Source organism: Topomyia yanbarensis, chromosome 3 (assembly GCF_030247195.1).
Source record: "Topomyia yanbarensis strain Yona2022 chromosome 3, ASM3024719v1, whole genome shotgun sequence".
NCBI classification, from domain to species: Eukaryota; Metazoa; Arthropoda; class Insecta; order Diptera; family Culicidae; genus Topomyia; species Topomyia yanbarensis.
Genome location: NC_080672.1, coordinates 266012001 through 266035479, shown reverse-complemented (window position 1 = coordinate 266035479; position 23479 = coordinate 266012001). Strand labels below are relative to the sequence as shown.

Genomic DNA, 23479 nt, shown 5'->3' with positions numbered 1-23479 from the left:
TGATTTTTTTCGAATTACTCGCTGCAGATAGAATCATGCCGTGATCACCCTCTCAATTATCGAATTCAACCACAGATCAAAATCACCACTGATAGAGGGCAAGAAAAAATCGGTAGTGATTTTTGTGAGATGATCTTTTGATAGATAGTTAAGAGAGTGATCACGGCATGATTTTATCGGCAGTGAGAATTTTCGAAAAAATCATAAGCGATAATTATCAGCCATGATTGCGGTTTGATTTTTTTTTGATTATGATTTTCCCAGCACTGCCAGCAGCTTACCCTCTGAACCGCCAAAGCAGGGATCATTTCTAGTTTTCCTAAAAAAAAATAATAGGTCTCCAATTTTATTTAAAAAGTTAACATTTGATTTTTATTTACACTCAGGTTATGCTAAGACACACTTCGAGCTAGAAGTTTTATGACTATTGAATATGGCTCACGTGGCCGTCTGACGGACCACACGGAAATTTTTAGAAAACCAGAACCGGTTCTCTGACCTGACGAACAAGTGTAGTTACACAAACTTGAATAATTTCCCATCATCACCCCCCACCCCCCATTGCAAGTAGTTTAGCAGAAATCAGTAGAAATTGAGAAAACTAGTTCCAAATAAACACATAAACTTTAAAGTCAGAAGTACTTCGAAGACGAAATTTTTTTCCCCAGGTGCCCAACACCGCCTTTTGGCGGGGTAAGTTCTTTAGCCCATAAGTTTATTTTCAAGTTAGTACAAGACCAAATTTCAATTCTACGGCAAAGTACTATTGTAAACTAACTTACTAATAATTTTTATTCTTTTGAAAACTCCAAAATGTGAGATAATTTTTCAATTGAATTGTATTACCACATGCAAAATATTTTTTCTCGTTTTCCTCAAATGTCAATATGTCCAATAATTTTAAATCCCAAAGTTTCGGGAGGGGATTTAAAATTATTGGACATATTGACACTAATATTTACTTCTGATCTGATTAAATTTTGAGAATTTCCTTATGAAAATAATTCTACATGTAAGACAACAGAAAATAGAATCCTAAAAACATGTTGTTTGTCACAAGAAAGGCTATAGTACATCGACGGATTATTTATGTTATTTACAAGTTACAAGTTACTCTCTTTACACCAACAGATTCAAGAATTTAGAGTATTTATACTCTAACCGAATATGTGAGGACCCTAAATCGAAATCAGTAGAAATATATTGTTAGAATATTCGAACGACGAGAATGACGAAACTAACTCAAAAGTTAATGATTTAGCAGGCAATTTGCAGTTGCGTAGACACGGTTCAACTTATATTTTCTTGATCTGGCGTTTTGCCCATAATACCAGTTCTATAGCATCATGCTAACACAATTTTTTTGATATATTCTAATAAAATGAAACTCTTTTCAAGGTTGTCCTTGACCTGGCAAATCAGAGCCACGGTCAGGAAAGATTCTTGGTGATCAAGAGTATCAAAATATATTTATTTCAATGATTTGCCCAGAATTTAATCTATTATAGAAAATTGTCCACAAATCGAGAAAATCACTTAATACTGATTACTGTTCTCTTCTTATTTACGTTAAATTTGATAAATGTATCATTGATGACACCATCAAAATAACTAGCAACTTCAAATATGAATATGGTTGAGAATAGATGTTGTCAGTTTGAAGTGCACTTCAAAGCTAGCTTGTTGCAATATGTATGTCACGATGTGCGAAGATTCAAATCGCTAGGAAAATGCACACGTCATAAATAGCGGGTATCCCTCATCAGTTGACATCACCACTACACGCGATGCGATTTGAACCGCTTCCGGAAATCCTGTTTTCCGGCAAGTGCTGGTCTGAATTATGTACACATATACTTTACAACAGAGACAAATGTACACTTTAAATCTGACATCGCATGTTCTCTACTGTGTCATCCGTGTACACTATTTCAACAGCAGCTAAGCGGGAACAGACCGGGTAAAGAGTGAAGCAGATGTTTCGACATAATTATGTTTGCCTGCAGTCGATCCGAAGGAGAAAAGGACGAAAACCCTTGGCGAATACAGCCAGTAATGCTATGTAATCCGGCAAGAAGCGCCTTCTGCCATCCCACTCGAAAAAAGGCGCAAACGAATGGTTGAGCCTTGTACTAGTCATCCGATCATGCAATATTTTTGCTAAATTCCGAGAAAAGTTCCGCAAACCTACCACTCGGAATGGATTTGGCAAACGATACAGAAGGTGCTTCCCGAAAAGGATAATCAATTATATGTGCAGCGGTAGCTAGATGATATGCAAAGTTGATTATTTCAAATACCGAGAACCTCAACTTTTTGCTCAATCGTTTAATGTTGGGTATAGGGCTCGAGACTTTTTCAAAAGAAAATTCCTATTGAAATATGCGCAAAAAATTACCTACTCATTTTTATTTTACCATTAGATTAACATAGAAGATCATTTCCTGGAATATCTACAAAACCTATTAGAGAGAGTGCCGAACTATTTCAAACTCTCGATGGCCTGTGAAAAAATTTTCATCTACATATTTGCTTCATTAGTAAAAATCAATAAAATAACAAAAATGGCATGAGAATGGTGTGTTTGAATCGCTCCAATTATTGCACTATCATTTGAGCCAAAGCGTTGAGCTACTCTAATCAACGTCTTCAAATACATAGATTGATATTTGAAACAGGCGTTACATAGGCTTATTACTCTAATTGCAGGTGGAAAGAAGCAAACAAAAGTCTCCGCCATAAAAAATACACATATTGTATCGCCTTATTTTGAGTACTTAAAATTTGTATTATATCCTTTTAGTATTTTTTGTGTGATCAATTGTAAATTGATGTAAACAAACTAATAGTGTTCGCTGTAAACATAACGCTTTATAACATGTACAAAAGAAACGTTATTGCCATATGGTGTGTGTCCACTGACATGTAATGGAAATTGCAGTCATTGTGGCATGCCATCTGGTTACCGTATACCGCATAAAACCTGCTAGGCTTCATGAATATCAAGATTTCGTATATATAAAGGGTAAACACAAAAATCGACGGGTAAGTTACAATTAGTTTTGACATTGCGGTATTGCCGCAAAAATAATAAGCGGTGGAATAACCTAGCTCTGTTTGTCTGTCAGAATTACAAATAAAAGTCTAAAATCCTTCCAAAATTTTTTTGTCCCGCTTTAAATTTTTTTAAATTGCTTCTAATATTTTCAGAATAAGTAATAAGAATTTTGTCATTTAACAATAAAGCCCCATGGCCAGACATAATCAAACTTAACTTGCCAGATTCTGCCAAAAGACGCTTGTTGAATTTATTTAATAAGTTTCTTGAGGGTAACATTGTCACTCATGACTGGAGGCAAGTGAAGATCAACAAAGCCAGCCTCTGACCACAACTCGTATCGACCGATTGCAATACTGTCCTGTATCCGATCTTGTCTCGCCTCAATAATTGGGTTGAAGTAAATAGCGTACTGTCAGATACACAATTTGGTTTTCACAATGGAAAAGGGACGTACGATTGTTTTACGTTGGTCTTTCACCGACTCTAAACAACTTTTTGATAAACTTGCTGTCAGAAAAACAAATGCATTTTTCGCATGGTAATTTATCGATATCACGAATTAGCTACATGGGTCTTTCCCAGGGCTCATGTCTAAGCCCCCTTCTCTACAACTTTTATGTGAATTACACTGACGAATGTCTTGTCAATTCATGCACGCTAAGATAGCTTGCAAATGACGGTGTGGTCTCTATTACAGGTCCCAAAGCCGTCAATTTGCAAGGACCGTTGCAAGATACTTTGGACAATTTGTCTGCTTGGGCCCTCTAGCTGGGTATCGAGTTCTCCACTGAGAAAACTGAGCTAATCGTTCAAGGAAACGTAAACCCGCGCAACTACAGCTTCAATTAATGGGTCAAACTATTGCTCAGGTTTCAACTTTCAAATATCTCGGGGTCTGGTTTGACTCTAAAGGAACCTGGAGATGTCACATCCATGTCAGGTATCCGAAACAGAAGTGCCAACAAAAGATCAACTTTCTCCGTACAATAACCGGAACATGGTGGGGTGCCCACCCAGGAGACCTGATAAGGCTGTACCAAACAATGATATTGTCGGTGAAGGAGTACTGTAGATTCTGTTTTCGCTCCGCTGCGAACATACATTTCATCAAACTAGAGCGAATCCAATATTGTTGTTTGCGTATTGCTTTGGGTTGTATGCACTCGACACATACGATGAGTTTAGAAGTGCTGGCGGGCGTCCTTCCGCTGAAAAATCGATTTTGGGAACTCTCCTATCGATTGCTCATCCGATGCGATATCTTGAACCCGTTAGTAATTGCAAATTTCGAAAGGCTTATCGAGCTCAATTCTCAAACCCGATTTATGTCCTTGTACTTCGATTACATGGCACAAAATATCAATCCTTCTTCATACTATCCCAACCGTGTCAATCTCTTTCATGCTTCTGATTCAACTGTTTTCTTTGACACATCCATGAAAGACGAGATTCGTGGAATCCCGGATCACATACGTCCGCAAGTGATCCCAAGCATCATAGTAAATTTCGAGAAGTCGACTGTAACAAGTTGTTTTACACCGACGGGTAAAGCCTCGACGGCTCCACTGGTTTCGGTATCTTCAATCAAAACCTCACCGCCTTATTCAAACAAAATGATCCTGCTAGCAGAACTTGCTGCTATCCAGTATAACTTTGGGATCATTGATACTTTGCCCACCGATCATTACGTTATTGTCTCGGATAGCCTCAGTTCAATCGAAGCTCTCCGTTCAATGATACCTAGAAAGCACATTCCATATCTTCTGGGGAAAATCTGGGAGTGTCTGTGTGCTTTGTCTGTAAGATAGTACAAGATTACCATAGTTTGGGCTCCCTCGCATTGCTCCATTCCAGATAATGAAGAAGCGGACTCTTTAGCTGAAGCGGGCGCTGTAGAAGGTGACATATATAAAAGACCAAATTGCTTCAGCAAATGTTTCAGTATTAATCATCAGAGAACCCTTGAAAGTTGGTAAACTTCATGGAGCAATGGGAAACTAGGAAGGTTTCGATAATCCCTAAGGTATCGACGAAACCTTAGTTCAAGGGGATGGATGTGGGTCATGTGATATCTCGGTTCATGTCAAATCACTACACGTTAGACGCTAATCTCCGATGTATTAGGCATGCAAATAGCGGCATCTGTGCCTGTTGCAACGGTTATCACGATATCGAACATATTGTCTGGGTATGCGCCGAATACTGTTCTGCCAGATCTCAACTATTCGATTCCCTTCGGGCCCGAGGAAGATCACCCAATGTCCCGGTTCGATATGTGCTGGCAAGCTGCGATCTCCTCTATATGTGCCTCATATACACTTTCTTAAAAACCATCAATATCCAGATTTAACTGCCCCTATCATTTTTTTAGCATCCTCAGAAGTGCCTTCTTTCGCCTACCGTACTTCGACGATGGTTTGATGCGAATCCAAGATGACACAGAACATCTCTGTCGAATGATCCAAAAAACACGAGACCTACAGCACAACATCATACGCACAACGCGGTGTGTTGCCGATCCGCATCTGATCCGTACTACGAAATCGTCTGGAGGAACCCCTGGCGGCTCGAGGAAGACCACCCGGCGACATGATGCATCCGTCCGACTCTGTAATCCTTACCGTTGATTCCCGATGCCGGCAACTGAAAGTAAATATCTTCCCTCCCACCCCCTGTCAGCTTTGTCCACCCTCTCTCCCCTGTCTCTGATACACAGATGTAGGACTTCACCCCCCTCCTTCCTCCCCCTTGAATATCTTATCTAGTTTTAATATATCTGTAAAATGTTCCGTTTAGTTAATAATTAATTGTTCCAAAAATATCCCTCCTAAAAATCCTAAAGAGCATTACTATTCAAAAATCACACAAAATGACCCCCCCCCTAATCGTACGAATATTAGCTGTAAAATTTCTTTAGTTTCGTTATATAAAAACAAAGTTATATTTAAATATGTAACCCCCTAGTTTTAAGAAATTCAATATGTAAAACAAAGGAAAAATGGCACCTTTAAGCTAACGCAAACGTGCCTTATCAAATAAACGAATTGAATAAAAATGGTTATAAATTAGCCCTAGCATTGTATAAAATCCCCATTTCAGCTTTTACAATGCAATCAAGCTTGTCATTAGCATTGGAAAATGTAGCATAGTTAGCAGCTCTATATACGCATATAAAGGTGTTATAATGCATACATGCCTCATGTCACTTTAAACCATGAAAGTATCATGTATGCATTTGATGCTGTTATAGAGCAAATATAAATCCAATAAATTGAATATGAATTGTTAGTAGTGTATCTCCTTTTTAGAATATTATTCGACATATTTAATTGCATTCAAATATACAGCCTAAGCTGCAAAAGTAGCGAACTTGCCGTGAATGATGATGCTCAGTTCCTCAGCGTGCACCATAATGGCACAATAATTTGCACTCTCCAGTATTATATCTGCATTAAATCGGTATATGGCGCTTACCGTTCCTAGAAGACTTTCCTATATGCATATCTAAAGAATATAGACGGCTACATTATATTGCTTATTAGATACTTGGGCTGCATCATCTTGCTAATGATGCTAATTTTTATATAAATGTTTAAATAGAAAACAATCTTTGACTGGAATTAAAAATTGTATATGAGTGATCGATCGGTGATAAACTTATCGATAATCTATCTATATCTATCTATCTATCTATCTATCTATCTATCTATCTATCTATCTATCTATCTATCTATCTATCTATCTATCTATCTATCTATCTATCTATCTATCTATCTATCTATCTATCTATCTATCTATCTATCTATCTATCTATCTATCTATCTATCTATCTATCTATCTATCTATCTATCTATCTATCTATCTATCTATCTATCTATCTATCTATCTATCTATCTATATATATATAAAAGTCAATGTTTGTATGTATATGATTTATGGACTCCCAAACGGCTTAACCGATTGTCGTCAAATTTTTACATAGTGGGCATTTGTTATGGAGCGTGTTTGTATGCCATTGGTTGGACATTATCTGCCCGCCAGATGACGCTTCGGAACAAATTATGTTTTCCTCCTATTTCGTTGATAGTCGCAGCAACGCGCGATTGGTATTAGCTAGTTTGATATAAAAATCATAAAACTCGACAAAATGCAACAGTAGATATTTTAGATGAAGCGAAGAGAAGTTTTTTTAATCGCAAAAAATGGATTTTTCGCATTATCGCAAAATCTATATCATAAAAAATTTTTACATTGACATTTTCAATTTCAGAGAAACATTATACTACGGAAATGATAAAAAAATTGTTGAGGATACCACAATTTTTGGAAATTTATAAACTAGTGTAATAAGGTCCAGTTTTGGGTATATGCTCTAGATTTCGTATTAGACTGGAGAATGTAATGTTAATAATGGTCAAAAATTTGACTAGTACCATCAAGGCTTTCCAAATAGGCTTAATAAAGCATAAAACATCACGTTGTTCATGAATAGTTCAGATAAAATTAGTTTTGCTTGAGTTATACATTTTTTGTATTTTTATGACGTACCTTATGAATAAAACTACCCTAATATTAGTGAACAGAGGAGTGGAGTGTTTTAGTTCACATAATTAACTTAAGATTCTGTAATATAAGATTTTTTCTTAACTCTCTCCACTTTTTTTTGTCTACTTTCAGGTAGGAATGAGTACTTTCTCATGGAAGATTTGTTTGGATTTACTCTGGCAGGTAAACACATCCTTAGAATATGTATTTATAAATGTTTAATAGAAGGAGATGACGGAAAGTGGAGACAGTAACAAAACTGATATCTTGCGTGAAATTGTACAGCCAGTATAACGCCTTTAAATGCATTTTTGAAAAAATAATGAAGAGATGAAGAACTACAAATTATTGCTTGTTTTATTTATCCATCTTATTATCCTTAAAACATATGTTTCGTTTAAATTTTGTCTACAGAACTTGTTTTTGTTTTAAATTTTGTAAATGCATTTTATTTTTAACAAAATCGTTTCATAAAAACTTTTTTAAATTTTTGTGTCTAAAAGCCACAACTTTGCATTCATCATAATAATGCGAAATTATTGAAATTGACTTACAGAAGATTGAACCAATTGTTTCCGTGAGCAAAATTGTGTGATATCCGTTACAGAACTGCATGTGCGATTGAAGTGTTTCTTACTACATACTGGGAAAATGCTAATTTAAATTCTAAAAAAATTAAATCGTCAGAAGTCAACGAGGATAATTCTCATAACTCTACCTCCTCTCCGTGGACAAGCGTGGTCTTTTTCGTACCCGCTACTCTCCTCTAAACTGTCCACGTGCTATATGGCCCCTATCTAGAGTAGGGTGTCCCAAAATGGCAGCATGTTAAAAAAGTCATCGCGCTCACTTTTTAAATGAAAGGTTAGGGTATTAGAACCACTTTCTTCTTCGGAGTGAATTTGCTAAAACGCTGGTGGCGAATTTTGATTTTTTGAAAAATTTCAAATTCAACCCTGTTGAAGTGCTTCTGAACTGTTTTAGATTTTTTTCAGTATTTTATTTTTCTTGAAATCCAAGAAGAGAAGTTTGGTGAGTTATTTTGTACAAATTTGGGATTATAAGAGCGACTAAAGCCATTAAAACTTAAAATTTTTGACGGGTTTCATTAGTATTTCTGCAAAACTGGGTATCTACAAAATTTTAGAACTGTAGAAAACACTTCAAAAAGTTGAGTTGAATACAGTGGCGTAATTTTGTTGAAGAAAGTGTATAGCTACGGCGAAAGGGGTATGAGTTATTTAAGTTTTTGTTACATAAGCTTTAACATTTTTAGCATTTCATTTTTAGTATGTCAAGATTAAGTTGAATGAGCATTTGATGATTTTTTGTACCATCAATTATAACAATAATGATAACTTTGCTAATGACGCCAAATCTCTAATTATTTTATGACTAATTCCCCATAATTACTTCTAGGAGGCATATTCACCAAAATATTGAATTATAAAATGCGCTGTATTTTGTTGTCAAACTTTTTCGAAAATACGTAGCCCTGTAAATTGACTATTTCAGAATTGTGTGATCTAAACCGTAAACATCAGTTTTTCAATATTCACCTCACTCTTATGCATTTTTCTTCATTCTAATGTACCTAAAATGGAAATGAGACTTTGTATACAAAATCTGAAAACGCCAATTAATTCAGCACTCAAATATACGCCATATACTTGCCACTAATTCGACATATTTGTTAAATTTTCGTGATGTTCAACCGCTAGGTAGTTATTAATATACTAAACAATTCAAAAAAAATTCATCAAATGACCATAAAAACCGATTCCGATGTACTAGAGACAAACGTAAAACGCCATTTTTCATAATTTTTTTTCAATTCTTCAAAAAAAAAATGCGGACTAAGTACACTGAAATGGTTTCATTTTGAAGAACAGTGTTATTTTTGATGAATAGCAAAAAATGTCAAAGGGTTATCTAACAAAAACCTCAATAACTCATATCCCATTAGCCGTAGCTATACAGTTTTTTCAGTAAAATTACGCTCCTATATTCGGCTCAACTATTTGAAGCATTTTCTATACTTTTAAGATTTTGTAGATACCCAGTATTGAAGAAAAATTAATAAAAAAACGCCAAAAAATACACTTTTTACGAAGTTTTAATGGCTCTTCCGCTCTTATAATCCAAAATTTGTCCAAATTAACACACCAGACTTCTTTATTTGGATCTCAAGAAAAATAAAAAAAATACTGAAAAATCTAAGACATTTCAAGAGGACTTCAACAGGCATGAATTTGAAATTTTATCCAAAATCAGCCCATCTTTCAAAAAATCAAAATTCGCCACCTTTCGTTTAAGAAGTGAGCCCGATGACTTCTTTAACAAGATGTAATTTTGGGACACCCTAAAGAGGTTGCAAAGTAGGCAAAACTATGAAAATTTAGAGCTATACTACTCAAGTAAGGGCAAGGTTCTGTATGATCGTAAAACTAGAAGTGTCCAGAAGAAAGAGGCCTAAAATCTTGCGGACTAATGTTTTGTCTTCTGCTGTTAGGGGTCGAGGTCACTCAAGTCGACCAACATGTCTTACTGCAAAGATAGACTTGTCCTTCTTTACCATGAGAACCGACAAAAGAGAAGAGTCTTTTGAAATCATCAGAAGGTGATGATTCATTGTGCGGCGAATATGCCGAACAATAGACGTGTACCCTGTTTATGTTATCAATAGTCATATTAACTGTGACAGCACAACTATCTCGAGTTGTGAGGTTGTATATAAGATATGCGTCGATAGCACTATTCACAAGTTTACCTGCACGAGGCATTTAACGTGGATTTGTAATGACATTTCGTTGTAAGCTACGAAGACGGGGTTAAGTAACTTTCCAACATAGAAGATTCCTTTATGGAATTACGGTTCTTGAATCTATGGAAGCTTTTTCTTCTTGCAAAAGTCGGGATAGATTTATAGTTGCTGTAAGTTTATGCTGAAGATTAATTTGTGCTCTCGAACAATCAGAGCATTGCATATTTCATCACCGGCATTTATTGTACAGCAACTAGAAGATACCAAACACGTTGGGTTATAATCGCCTATAGCGAACCCCAAAATGGGCATTAATGACATGACCATCATTTGAATCCCACGATTTGCGAAGAAACAAACATCCACCACGTAAGACATTCGCTTAACACAGCAAGGATTCCCACTACTCCGTGCGCGACCGGCATATTTTAATCAAGCCAGCAATTCAGTCCTCGGCATGAAGAAATACTTCGATTCGAGGACTCCTGTTTTCAGTCTCCTCTTGCGACATGGGATCTGGAACCCAGTGGATCAATTCTTGGCTGAGATACTTCAACCCGCCAGATACCACGAGGCTTCTAGGCTTGTTTGTCAGGAGAAGGATAATAAACTGTTATTAACCACCTAGTGGACCACAGCTACATTGCAATTGGTTATTAGTCGTGTCTTACGACATGGGGTCAGTGGGTCACGACAAACACGACACGACAAACCACAACATTTCGAAATTAAATTCGGTTTTCTGTGAGTATTTGTTTAGTCAGCTTAGATTATCAGAACTAATCAAATTATGTATTAAATTCTATTAAAGTTCTACCCGAAGCAATAGATCTGAACTGTACTGAAAGTCTAACTTCGAAGCAATATAACTTCTAAGTTGCCCTACCAAATTCGCTATTGGAAAAAGTGCCCGACTAACCGCCAGAATTCCAAACATTCATAAGTGTCAAAGGCAAATGCTTTCCTACGACTTTTCCTGATATAAATCAACCAATGGTTTATCGAAGGTTCACAAATAATGGTATGTGGAAAACACCAAAGAAAAACTCAATAATTTACGGCTTCGCAGTGGGAAAGTATAAATATTAGCAGCAAATGGAACGGTGTATAAACGTTGCAGGAAAAGCTCAATTCCGGTACGGAGCGCAACGGAAAGAAAGCGTGAAAAGTAACGCAACCCCCTCGTACTATTTTCCCGTAAACGAATCATTCGTTCTAGTTAGATAAGGTATGCCACATTCCTAACCAATAATTTCACGCTGCGCTTGCCACATCTTTGCGGTATTGGTTAAACATATAACAGCTGTGATGGCAATATATTTGGTAGAAAGTTGAGTAAGCTTAACCGAACATCACTTTAAATTAAAACGGTGCAGTAGATTTAAACTTTTTGATTCCATGCCACACCATAACACTATAATCACTACACTGAACATTCTTAATGAGTGGTATCGTCCAGTCGTTTACAGCTGCTTGTGGCTTTCACTTGATGGTGATTTAGAGCTGTTCGTTGCTTGCGAGGCTACGCGTACACAGCTGGATGTCACAAATAAAGTGTCTTATGACTCTAACCCTTAGAGGGAAGACAGATATAAGGGTAAATTCATAGCATGCGAACTTATTAGCAGTGAACAACCGTAACCGTTATAGAAGTGAGATTATCTCACTCGAGTCGAATAAGAAGGGCAAACTTTTGCACTGTACTGTCCCAAGTGGCACTTCTGGTTGTCCCCAGTCTGGGTGTTTTTGCGCTTACAAGTACTGTAAGTATAGCCCGCCGTGAGGGGGATCACCAGCGTGTTTTTTCCTCGAATACTTTCTGGCGTGAACAAGTTTGACTTCCTGTTAAATTGAGGGTCGAGGCGGCAGCTGCAGGTTATAATGTTCCATCAACATTATCCATGATGAAGTTCAAGTGAAAATAATACTAAGCTTGATTTTGCCGGGTTTTGGTGTTTACATTTTACAACTAAATTGCCCTCGTCAGCAAACACGGAAAATAAATTTTAGTTTTACGATGTGAATATATCTTACTAGCGGAACTGCTTCGAAACGATGATTTCGTGCAGTCAGTGTGCTTGTGGTCGGAAATGAAACTGACTGAGCACGTCCAGCTTGTCAGAACGAATACATTTATGCAGCTTATATAGGGGAGGTGCGTCGAAGATGGTAGTATAACGCTAGTTTGTCAAAAATTTTAGCAAATTCGAAACTAAACTTATTAGACATACTCCTGGAGCAGATTTTTCACGTGTGTTACCACTGAATACTTAATCATGTGGGTTCAAAAACGAAATGCCCTATGCCTAGGTCGATTCATCTAGTTGTTTAACGTATTCTTCGCATCTGTTCAATCACGAACAACGAAAGCAAATTCAATTGAAATGTGTTCATTACGGGTAATATGTCCATCTTTATAACAGGTTAAACACCAGGGAATTAATTTCAAACCTTAAGGTGTCAAGCTCAGGCTTTATTCCCCTAATTACTCGCATTGTGTTCACTCAACTGGAAGATTTCTCTAATTGTAAAATGTAATGGAAAAAGGAGCAAATATGCATTACCCTTGTACATCAATGGGTGTATGTAGGATAATAGGCCTATTTTGGTCCTACTAGAGAGGGTGCTGCACTATTTCGTTAACAACTCGGCCTACAATCGATGTAGTGTGTGTAAATTTGTATCAATAGTTTTGTTTCGTTTCTAAGCATCTGTGATAATAGAAACAGGGCGAAAATAGGCTCACTACTCTACATAGGAAACAATAGAACTGAGAACTGCAACATATTTGCCATTTTTGCCTTTTTCAATAGAAAGGTATTGCAATTGCTCTGAAAACCGACTTTTTAACGGAGGCCCGAAGGGCCGAGTGACATATACCATTCGATTCAGTTCGTCGAGTTCGGCAAATGTCTGTGCGTGTGTATGTGCGTCTGTGTGTGTATGTGACCAAAAATGTCACTCATTTTTCTCAAAGATGGCTAAACCGATTTTGACAAACTTAGTCTCAAATGAAAGGTGAAACATTCTGCAATGAATGTATAAAGGTGAATTTTTTTCCAAAATATGATCACGGTTACGGGTTGTGGCGTACGAGGTAAAAAATTTAGTTAAAATGTCTCTCAAACAACCTAAATTTGCAGTTCTAGGTCACCGACGGCCAACCAAACTTTCGGTGACATTGACCACCATAGACAATTCCGGAAGTGCCCGGGAAAACCGCCATCTTTCAAAATTAACGAACTTACATCAGTTTCCCGGAAATGGTTGGGTTGATTTTCACAAATGATAGCTACAATACATTTGTGTATAAACTTTGGTACGGATCGCTTATATGGTTCCGGAAATATAAACTAAACCGTCCGGTCACATGAAATTCCCATGCAAGCCGGATCTCAAAATTTTTTTCAAAGGGGGGACCCCATAAAATTTCAGAAATTGAATTTGTATTTTTGATGCCAAACATCTTTAAAATGCATGAAACGTCGAGATTTTATGTTACCTCGAAATTTTTTTTTATGAAAATCGACTTTTTGGGACTTAACTGATTTCGCTCCTTTTTTCAATTCAATATTGCCGTAGCTGGCTTTTCTTTTGCAAAATTTTAGAACTCGAATAATGATTTCTTTTCTTGTATATAGTTGTCAAGTCATGTATAATAAAATTGTAAGGTATACATTTGAAAGCTTTCAATAAATATAAGCAACTAAAAATTTTCGTGTTCATGATTGAGAAAGGCACAATTGCACCGCTAGGTGGATTAAAACAGGTTTTGTAGAAATATTTGCAGCATACGACACATTTTTCTTTCCACCTAAATATTTAAACGACATTTTCCCCCAGCTATCAGAACTAGTGACGTAGCAAGGGAGGGTTTTGGAATTTACCTTCGTACCTCAGTACAAAATAATTAAACTCTGCTAATCAAGTTAATGAAATATTATAATAGGGGAGACTGAGGAGACTTGATCCCCGGGGAGACTTGATCCCATCATTGTAACTCAAAGACGGATCAGAATACATTAATCGAATATACTAGAAAGTTGCGTAGTTTTATCTAAACATAAATTTCATTAACACAGAAAAACGAAATTGGACTTTTGTGTAACCGAATTTTTACCGATTTAAAAAAAAAGTCTCAGAAGAACTGAAGAAGATTTATTTTTCAAATTTTCAAACTTTTATAAAATTGATAAAATCACCCACTACATACTCTACTTTTGCATACAGAATTACAGGAGAATGTCAATTATATGAATACGTTATGATTGAGCTGATTCTTTTGTTCAACTATATTTTTACTAAAGTTTGCTGAAATAGATCACGGTGTCTTTTTTTAACAACTTTATGCAAAAAAATTCAGCATCTCTGAAACTTCAGGATATGAAAGAATGGGCTTTCTCCTTTCATTTGAAACCAAAATCAAAATAATCCGTCGGGGGGTCTAAAGCGACTCTTTTTTTGAAGTTTTTTTTCGTGAAAACATAGATTTTACAATGGAACTAGTTCATATTTCTGCCCCTAGATGGTGTTTTAGACATTCGAACAACACTAAAAGTAAGAATCTGATAGATTATTTTATTGTCTACAACTTTGTTACCAACTAAAAACCGATTTGAAATTATCCCGGAAAGTAGTTTAATATTTTAGCGAATTCTAAGTCTAAGTTAGTTTCACAGAAGACCTAGTGGTTTGTTAATTCACAAGCACTTTTTTTATTTGCCAAATAGTTGTGTTTAGTTCAATAGTGAATACAGCGGAATTTGAGAGCTTGGAAAGTCAACTTTTAGCGGAAAATTTTAATTCCCTGATACAGGGCACCATTCATATTTTTGGGATGAGAAGTTTTAGATAAGTGTTGACCAAACTAGTATGATATTAATATTCTTCTCCATGATGGTAAGTGATTCCTCCCGCAGAAACAGCTTTTTCAATTATGTATGCCATCTTCTTCATTTTTTCGATTGTTTTCAGGGATGACTGATAACTATTCTTACATGAATCTCCTACTCTGTTAGCATCTTCGTATAAAATTGACTTGTCCTGAACTTCAACCTTTATATTTGAACAAACTCAATGAAACTTTTAACGCACCATTGCAATATTTCGCGGATTCCATTGTTACGCTTGGTTCAAAACGCTGATTATCCGTTTTCAAAATTAACTCAATGTGACAAACAGTGAACAAAAAACTTTGAGTTTTTGGATAAAGATAATTTTTTTTTGGGATATATTCTAGGACTTCTATGTATATAAGGTTATTGTTGTACTCAAATCATATTTTGTTTTCAAAAGTAATACATATCGCATAATCTAGGATAAATTTAGTAACGATATCTCGCATAATTGATAGGAAATGGCCGTAAAATCCAACTGCCACAATATGCTTTGCGGAGAAAATTTGAATAAATCATTTCACACTAGCCACTAATTTGGACAGTTACTGCTATGGTTTGCGTTAAACTAGAAACGGTGTGTCCCAACATTTCGTCTTGAACGGAATTATAATAGCTGACTTAAGCGATCATAACCTAAATTATACGATGTATGGTCCTTTCTAAAACACCCGTGTAACAAAACATAAATGTAAGCAAACCCTTGTAACCAAGCAATACCTTCCGATGAATGGTAGTCCCTTCGAACCTATCGGGAAGGATCACAAACCAAAAGCACAAATAGTTTTCTGACTCCAAACATCCTAATTTTCAGAAGTTCAATTAGAATTGTCAACGTAATGAATCCCGTCTAATATTTTTATGCCACTAAACCCATTTTTTTTGGTAATATAATAAGTGCGAGAAAACATATTTCCAAATCACTAGGCCTCGTGTGAAACTATCTTAGATATAACTTTGTTAAAATCTTAAACAACTTTTTCGGATGATTTTAGATCAATTTTTAGTGGTCAACAAACTTGTAGACAATTAAATTTTCTATCAAATTCCCACTTTTAGTGTTGTTCGAATGTATAAAGCACCATCTAGGGACAGAAATATGAACTATCTCCAGTAGTAAAACTTATATTGTTACGAAAAAAACTTCAAAAAAAAAAGTTGCTCTGGACCCCCCGACGGATTATTTTGATCTTAGTTTCAAATGAAAGGGGAAAGCCCATTCTTTAATATTCCGAAGTTTCAAAGATGCTGATTTTTTTTGCATAAAATTGTTCTAATAAATACACCGTGAGATGCTATGGGTTCACTTGATCCCTTCAAATTCGTGGAGATTTGATCCCCTTCGCCATACTTCATACACACCACTGAAAATAACCAAATTCACACCAGAACAATTGAAGTCATTGTTGTCATAAAAAAAATGTCTAAAATAAACGCTTCATCGTAAAGAAACATAACTGTAATTGTTTACTACTTTACTGCTTTATACGTAGCAACCATTCATCCCACATTTGACGTTCCTCAACCATAATAAAGACAGCTTTCAAATAATTGCACGGAGATTTGGGGAATTCGTAAAAAAATCAGGTGAGAGATGCGTAATATGTAGTAACAAAAATAACAATATCTAATCATAACAATTTAATCAATACTACAATCCATTTATAAAATTGAATGGGGTAATGTACCCGTTTTTGCCCTATTAAGAAGAGTACCACATTATTACTACAATAATTTTATTATTTGAGCCTTTTTGATTTGTTATAAGGGTCCATTTTTTTATTTCGATTATAGAGGTTTTAAAGTTAAGGTCATTCGCCTCTTATTAAGAGCCAATATAATAACAAAATTGTCTTGAGAATTGTGAAAATCTTTTGTTTGAGCGCAGCAAAATCTCTAATCGAGTACCCCCATTATCGCAATACCATTTGAGTCAATGCGTTGATCAAAGATGGCAGACGCTGCTCTAACCAAAGACTTCAGATGGGTAGGATGATAGTAGAAACAGGGCAAAAATAGGCTTATTACCCTACATGCTCTTTTAAACACGTTTCCATAAAGGAATCAAGTGTCCCCAAATTAGGGATCGAGTCTCCACTAATCTAAGAATTTTCCATTTTTTTGTTGTTTTCCAGAAATGCTCATAGCTCATGTCCAGTATAATATTTCCATGTAATTTTTTTATGATTATTAGTCATCCCTAGAAACAATATAAAACTACAAAAAAATACATAGTTTTTTATCATTCCACGGAGTTGGACTGAAAAATAAAAAAGGGGATCAAGTCTCCTCAGTCTCCCCTAATCATTTTACGCGTGTTTTCCGGATCAATAATTTGTAAATCTGTTATTTTAAGCATAAGTACCAGAGGATATAACAATTTCTAAAATTAATAATTATTAATTTGGTTTAGTTCTTCATATGATTACATATTACATATTACATTACATTACATATTACATATTGAGAATTTCTTTATTTATTCCTATTCTTGCTTTTCTCCTATAGAAAGGCTGTACGATTACCCTGAAAATCAACTTTTTAACCGTGGCCCGGAGGGCTGATTTTCTTATACGTTTTTGACTCAGTTCGTCGAGTTCAGTAAATGGCTGTGTGTGCGTATTTTTGTTTGTGTGTGTGTGTGCGTATGTGTGTATATGTGTGTGTATGTATGTATGTATGTATGTGACCAAAAAATGCACATCGGTTACTTGGAGATTGATGAGCCAATTTTATCAAAGTTAGTCTCAAACAAAAGGCTGCTATTGAAGTTTTTTTATTTCGATTATAGAGGTTTTAACCTTAAGGTCATTCGCCTCTTCGGGTTAGAAAAATCTCCTATGAAAAATTTCTAACCCTATGTGCGGGGTCGGGACTCGAACCCAGGTGCGCTGCGTACAAGGCAATCAATTTACCAACTACGCTACGCCCACCCCTGCTATTGAAGTTCATTCAATTCCGAATTCCGGTTCCGGAGTTATTGACTGAAGAGTGCGGTCAGGCATGCAAAGTGTACTAAGAATGCAATAGACCAGTGTTTTTCAACCAGGGGTACGGCAGATGGAGAATTATGCCGGGTAAATTTCGACTTTTTATCGTAATATTTCCATCGAATTATTGTCTATTGTAATAGACACTTCGGAAGACTAGAAGTGGCAGGGTCATTAGAAACAGGCTTAAAATCTTGCCAACTAATCCTTTGTCTTCTGCTGGCAGCAGTCGAGCTAAGGCAGTGTTACAACGAGTCACTCAAGTCTACCAACATGTCTCACGACAAAGATAGACTTGCCCATCTTTACCATGAGAACCGACTCATGCAAACTTATAGTCTTCCGATCTGTATATTTCATAGCCTTGCTCTCACTTGAGTACTGTGAATTTAAAATTTTCATAACTTTCCGTGCTTAGTAATCTTTAGCTAATTGAATGTCGTAAAAAATAAGTCGAAATAAAAAAAATGAAAAAATAGACACTTCCACAATTATATTGAATATAACTATGTCACTATGTTAAACGAATCTCTGACACAGTACACTATGGTCCCAAAGCTGTATTTAGGAAGACAAAACTGTTTGCGCCTAAACCGTTGGTTTTAGATATATAGTATCTTCGGCAAACTTTCTTAGAATTAGGGTGGTCCTTATGGTTAGGGTGTTCAAAGTATCAACTTCTTAGATATGTAAAATTAGGCTACATAATGTTCTACAAAGTTATAAATCAATCAAATTGAAGCAACTTTTCTGAAGAAACTAAGTGGCTATCTCTAATGGTTCATGTGCTATGATTTTAGAAATATTTAAGGTAGGGTGGCTCTTTAAAAATTGGTTTTCTATTAATATCTTTTTATGTGTTAATTTCTCGCCAATACTTTCTTCTAGAGGTTTTTAGAATTTTTGTAAATACAAATTTTTGCCGAAGCAATGAAGTTTCTATCTCTTTTGTTTGCATAGTTACAGGCGATTTTCAAAACAAAAATGGTTTTTTAAAGCTATATATCTTCCAATATTGCAAATGGATTTTCAATATTTTAATTTCATTTGAAAGATCGAAACTTTTCTAGGTTTTGGTGAAAAAACTGCGGGAGCGTTGATTCTGTGAAAAAATATTAATTTTTGAAAATGGTGTATTTTTCAACAACAATCGTTCATAACTTTTCAAATAGATGAGATAATAACTTTGTTACTTCAGTAAAAATATTCGCCATAAAAGTTCCAAAAGTGCTGCAAACAAAATATTAACGATAAATCAATGTCTGAAGTGACAAATGAGAAATAGTGATTTTAAGGAGTCACGTTTTCATCACTCAATCTCTTATGGTAAAATCAACTGAGAAATAGCCATTATAAGAGCTTGGATTCGCAGATGCAGGGACGGGTCGGATGTATTTAACTCATTATTGCCCAACCTGCTATATATATATATATATATATATATATATATATATATATATATATATATATATATATATATATATATATATATATATATATATATATATATATATATATATATATATATATATATATATATATATATATATATATATATATATATATATATATATATATATATATATATATATATATATATATATATATATATATATATATATATATATATATATATGCAATATTACTAATGCAATACACAATTATATAAACCGCCTCTCCAATCAGACTAACTCTGATCCAGACTTCAAACTCCTAAAAATAGCGCAAAATGACACAGCTAAATTCCTCAAATCAAACCCGGATATCTGCGTTTTACCCGCAGATAAAGGCAACCGCGAGGCCGTTATGATGACGGAAGACTACGACCAAAAAATGCAAACACTTCTTAGCGACACAGACACATACACCAAGATTAAGGCAGATCCCACTCATAAATACCAAACATCCAATAACAACTTCGCACTCCGACTACTAGACCTCAAACTCATAGACTACCACACCGCCAATAGACTAAGGACCTCAACAGCAACCTGTCCAAGAATATACGGACAACCCAAAGCTCATAAACCCGAACTTCCCCTCAGACTAGTTGTACCAGGGATGACTAGCCCCAGTTACGAACTTTCGAAATACATTTGCAAAATCTACCAAGCCTCCATCAGCACTAAATACAATATTAGTGACTCGAGGAGCTTCTGTCAATTCATCAATACCATAACCATACCACCGAATCATAGGATGATATCGCTGGATGTAGTATCCCTGTTCACCAATATTCCGAAAGACCTAGTGATACGTGACACTATCAACAACTGGGACAGTATCAAAACAAACACAGCCATCAACCTCGATCTTTTCATAGAGGTCGTCACATTCTGTATGGATTCCAGCTATTTCGTGTTCAGAAACCAACACTATCATCAGATCGCAGGCACAGCCATGGGAAATCCGCTCTCACCTACTTTGGCAGATCTAATTATGGAAACTCTCATCGACACCGTTATACGCCATCTAAGTTTCTCTATCAAAGTATTGCGCAAATACGTTGACGACCTCTATCTGATAGTTCCACACGACAAAATAGGAGATGTTCTAAAGGCTTTCAACTCATACCACCCCAACATCCAATTCACCTTCGAGGAACAAAAGGAAGGCAGACTACCATATCTCGACATGACTCTCGTCAGACAACAAGACGACACCATACGCACAGAATGGTATATGAAGTCCATCGCATCAGGCCGCTTCCTTAATTTCCGTTCCATCCACCTTTTTTCACAAAAACTGAACGTCGTCTACAATCTCATAGAACGCGTATACCACCTGTCCACCAACATGAACGACATTCAAAAACGGAAAATTATCGCACAACAACTCACTTTTAATGATTATCCCCGAAGTCTAATTAACAGATGCTTGAATCGTATGAATAACAAACTCAACCAAAAGAACGATAATAATAGTTCAAATAGAGAGAGCATTTTAAAGCCGGACCCCACGTACAGATCACTCCCATACATACCACAGCTAACCCCGCAAATTATCAAAATCTTCCGCCCCAACTACTCAAATGTTACCATAGCCACCAAAAGCATCAATACAGTGAGCAACCTATACACCCGCATCAAAGACACGCTGCTAAAAATGCACCACCACAACGTGATATACCGTATCCCTTGCCAGACATGTGAGTGCACATACGTGGGCATGACCAGGAATCTATTAAAAACAAGACTGTCTGGACACCGTAGCAATATAAGCAAACTCGAAGAACTACTGAACGCTGGTCTCACACATGTGGACTCGGATATCATGCAACTCAGAGAAAAAACCGCTCTCGTCGCTCATTGCATTGACCATGACCATCGCTTTGATCTCACCGCCACTACTATATTAGATCAGACACAGAAGCACTCATCTCTGCCTTTTTTGGAAATGATATGGATATATAACAACAACACGACCGTAAACAAACGAACAGATGTAGAAGGGCTCAATAATACATTCGCAGGCATCCTACATGCAATAGACAAGCATAAAAAAAAGCACTCGGACAACTTTCAACACACCAATAGACAAAATCACCCTCAACACCCCACACAGTCAGTAGCGCATTAATGCCGAAGAAGTGTACACACAAAATTTTCATCACAGACATTTTAAAACAAATGTGCATAATTAGGACAAAAACTAGACGAACGAATGTTGGAATACAACAGCTATTAACAATAAACAGAACTCTAGTGAGATACAGTACAGTAGGAAAACATACAAGATTGTCAACTAGTTTCTTTCATTTAGTGATCCCCAGAAGAAGGCTAAATACATTGAGCCGAAACGTCGGATGAGTAGATAAATTTTTGTTTTATTTGCACCAGAGGACTGCATGCCAAACCAAAATATTTTATTATCAAACCAGTCGACCTGAACAAATATATATATATATATATATATATATATATATATATATATATATATATATATATATATATATATATATATATATATATATATATATATATATATATATATATATATATATATATATATATATATATATATATATATATATATATATATATATATATATATATATATATATATATATATATATATATAGTAGTCGCTAAGAATAACTCCTATTACTCAAGCAATAACGCAGAACAGGCATTATCAATGAGTTAATATTGTTCATATACTCTTGCAGAATATGTTTAGAGAAGTTAGAGTAGCTAAACCGGTGTTTAAGTTTTGTTTTTATTTGATTTTCCCTTAAGGGATTACACATTTTTGTCAGAATGAAAAAAGTCGAATTTTTTGTAAATTAGATATTCTAAAACTACATACGCTGAGGAAAATTTTCTCAAAATTTCATTAGGATCGGAATACTACAACTTGAGTTACAGCTATTCATAGACCGCTACCCATTGACCATTCGTAGGCGGTGCGTGGTGTTTGATACGCTAGACCGTTGACTCGCTGCACCGACAGTAAAACTCGATTATCTCGGAGTTGCATTTTGTTGAAAAGTTCATTCGCGGCGATCACGCTATCTCAGGAACCAATTAATCGTTCAATCTGAAATTTTCACTAGTTGTTCCTTAATATATCAGCTACTTTGAGTACAAAAATAGTTTTACTGGAATGACCGCATACTTTTTTCCAAACGGAAAACTCAATTTGTGATGCGCGTGAAAAATAAGTTGGGCAATAATGGGTGAAGTTGGCTCGCAAAGCATATAGGAATGCCCTTCGATCCTCTGAGCGAAGTAGTTGAAAAAGTTTCTGCACAAATGTCTCAATTCGTGTGATCTTTGTGAATACGATTGCTATATTGACGGTTCTTTGTTGGAGGGCCGAGCCGGTGCTGGAGTTTACTGTCGTGAAATGTGATTAAACCGGTCTCATTCGCTTGGTAGATACTGTGCCGTATTCCAAGCAGAAATCTTCGCAATTCTGTGTGGCGTACAATCAGCACTTCAACAGGTAATTTGCGGTACAAGAATCTATTTTCGCTTTGACAATCAAGCTACCCTGAAAGTACTTAGTTTGACAGATTTGAGATCGACATTAGTAGTCGCATGTCGAACTCAAGTTGAAGAACTTAGCAATTCAAAAGCTATCTACCTTCTAACGAATTGGCTAAAGTGGGAACTGTAACTGACTTCGTTGGTCCAGATCCGGTTTTACAACAGTCGCTAAGCTGGAAAAAGTACAAGATTTACTTTTTTAACACGCCTTCCATTGTCGTAGCTTGCAAATT

General features: G+C 35.8%; 2 protein-coding genes across 2 annotated transcripts in view; both read left to right on the top strand.

Annotated features, from left to right (window-relative positions):
- Positions 1 to 23479, top strand: part of LOC131694009 (uncharacterized) — a 405981-nt gene that overhangs the window by 63058 nt on the left and 319444 nt on the right. The gene's annotated exons all lie outside the window — the stretch shown is intronic.
- LOC131687913 (uncharacterized) overlaps positions 1 to 23479 on the top strand; it is a 58723-nt gene that overhangs the window by 12255 nt on the left and 22989 nt on the right. The window contains exon 2 of the mRNA XM_058972008.1: positions 19942 to 21681. Coding sequence (XP_058827991.1) covers positions 19942 to 21681 — 1740 coding nt within the window. The remainder of the gene's footprint in view (positions 1 to 19941; positions 21682 to 23479) is intronic.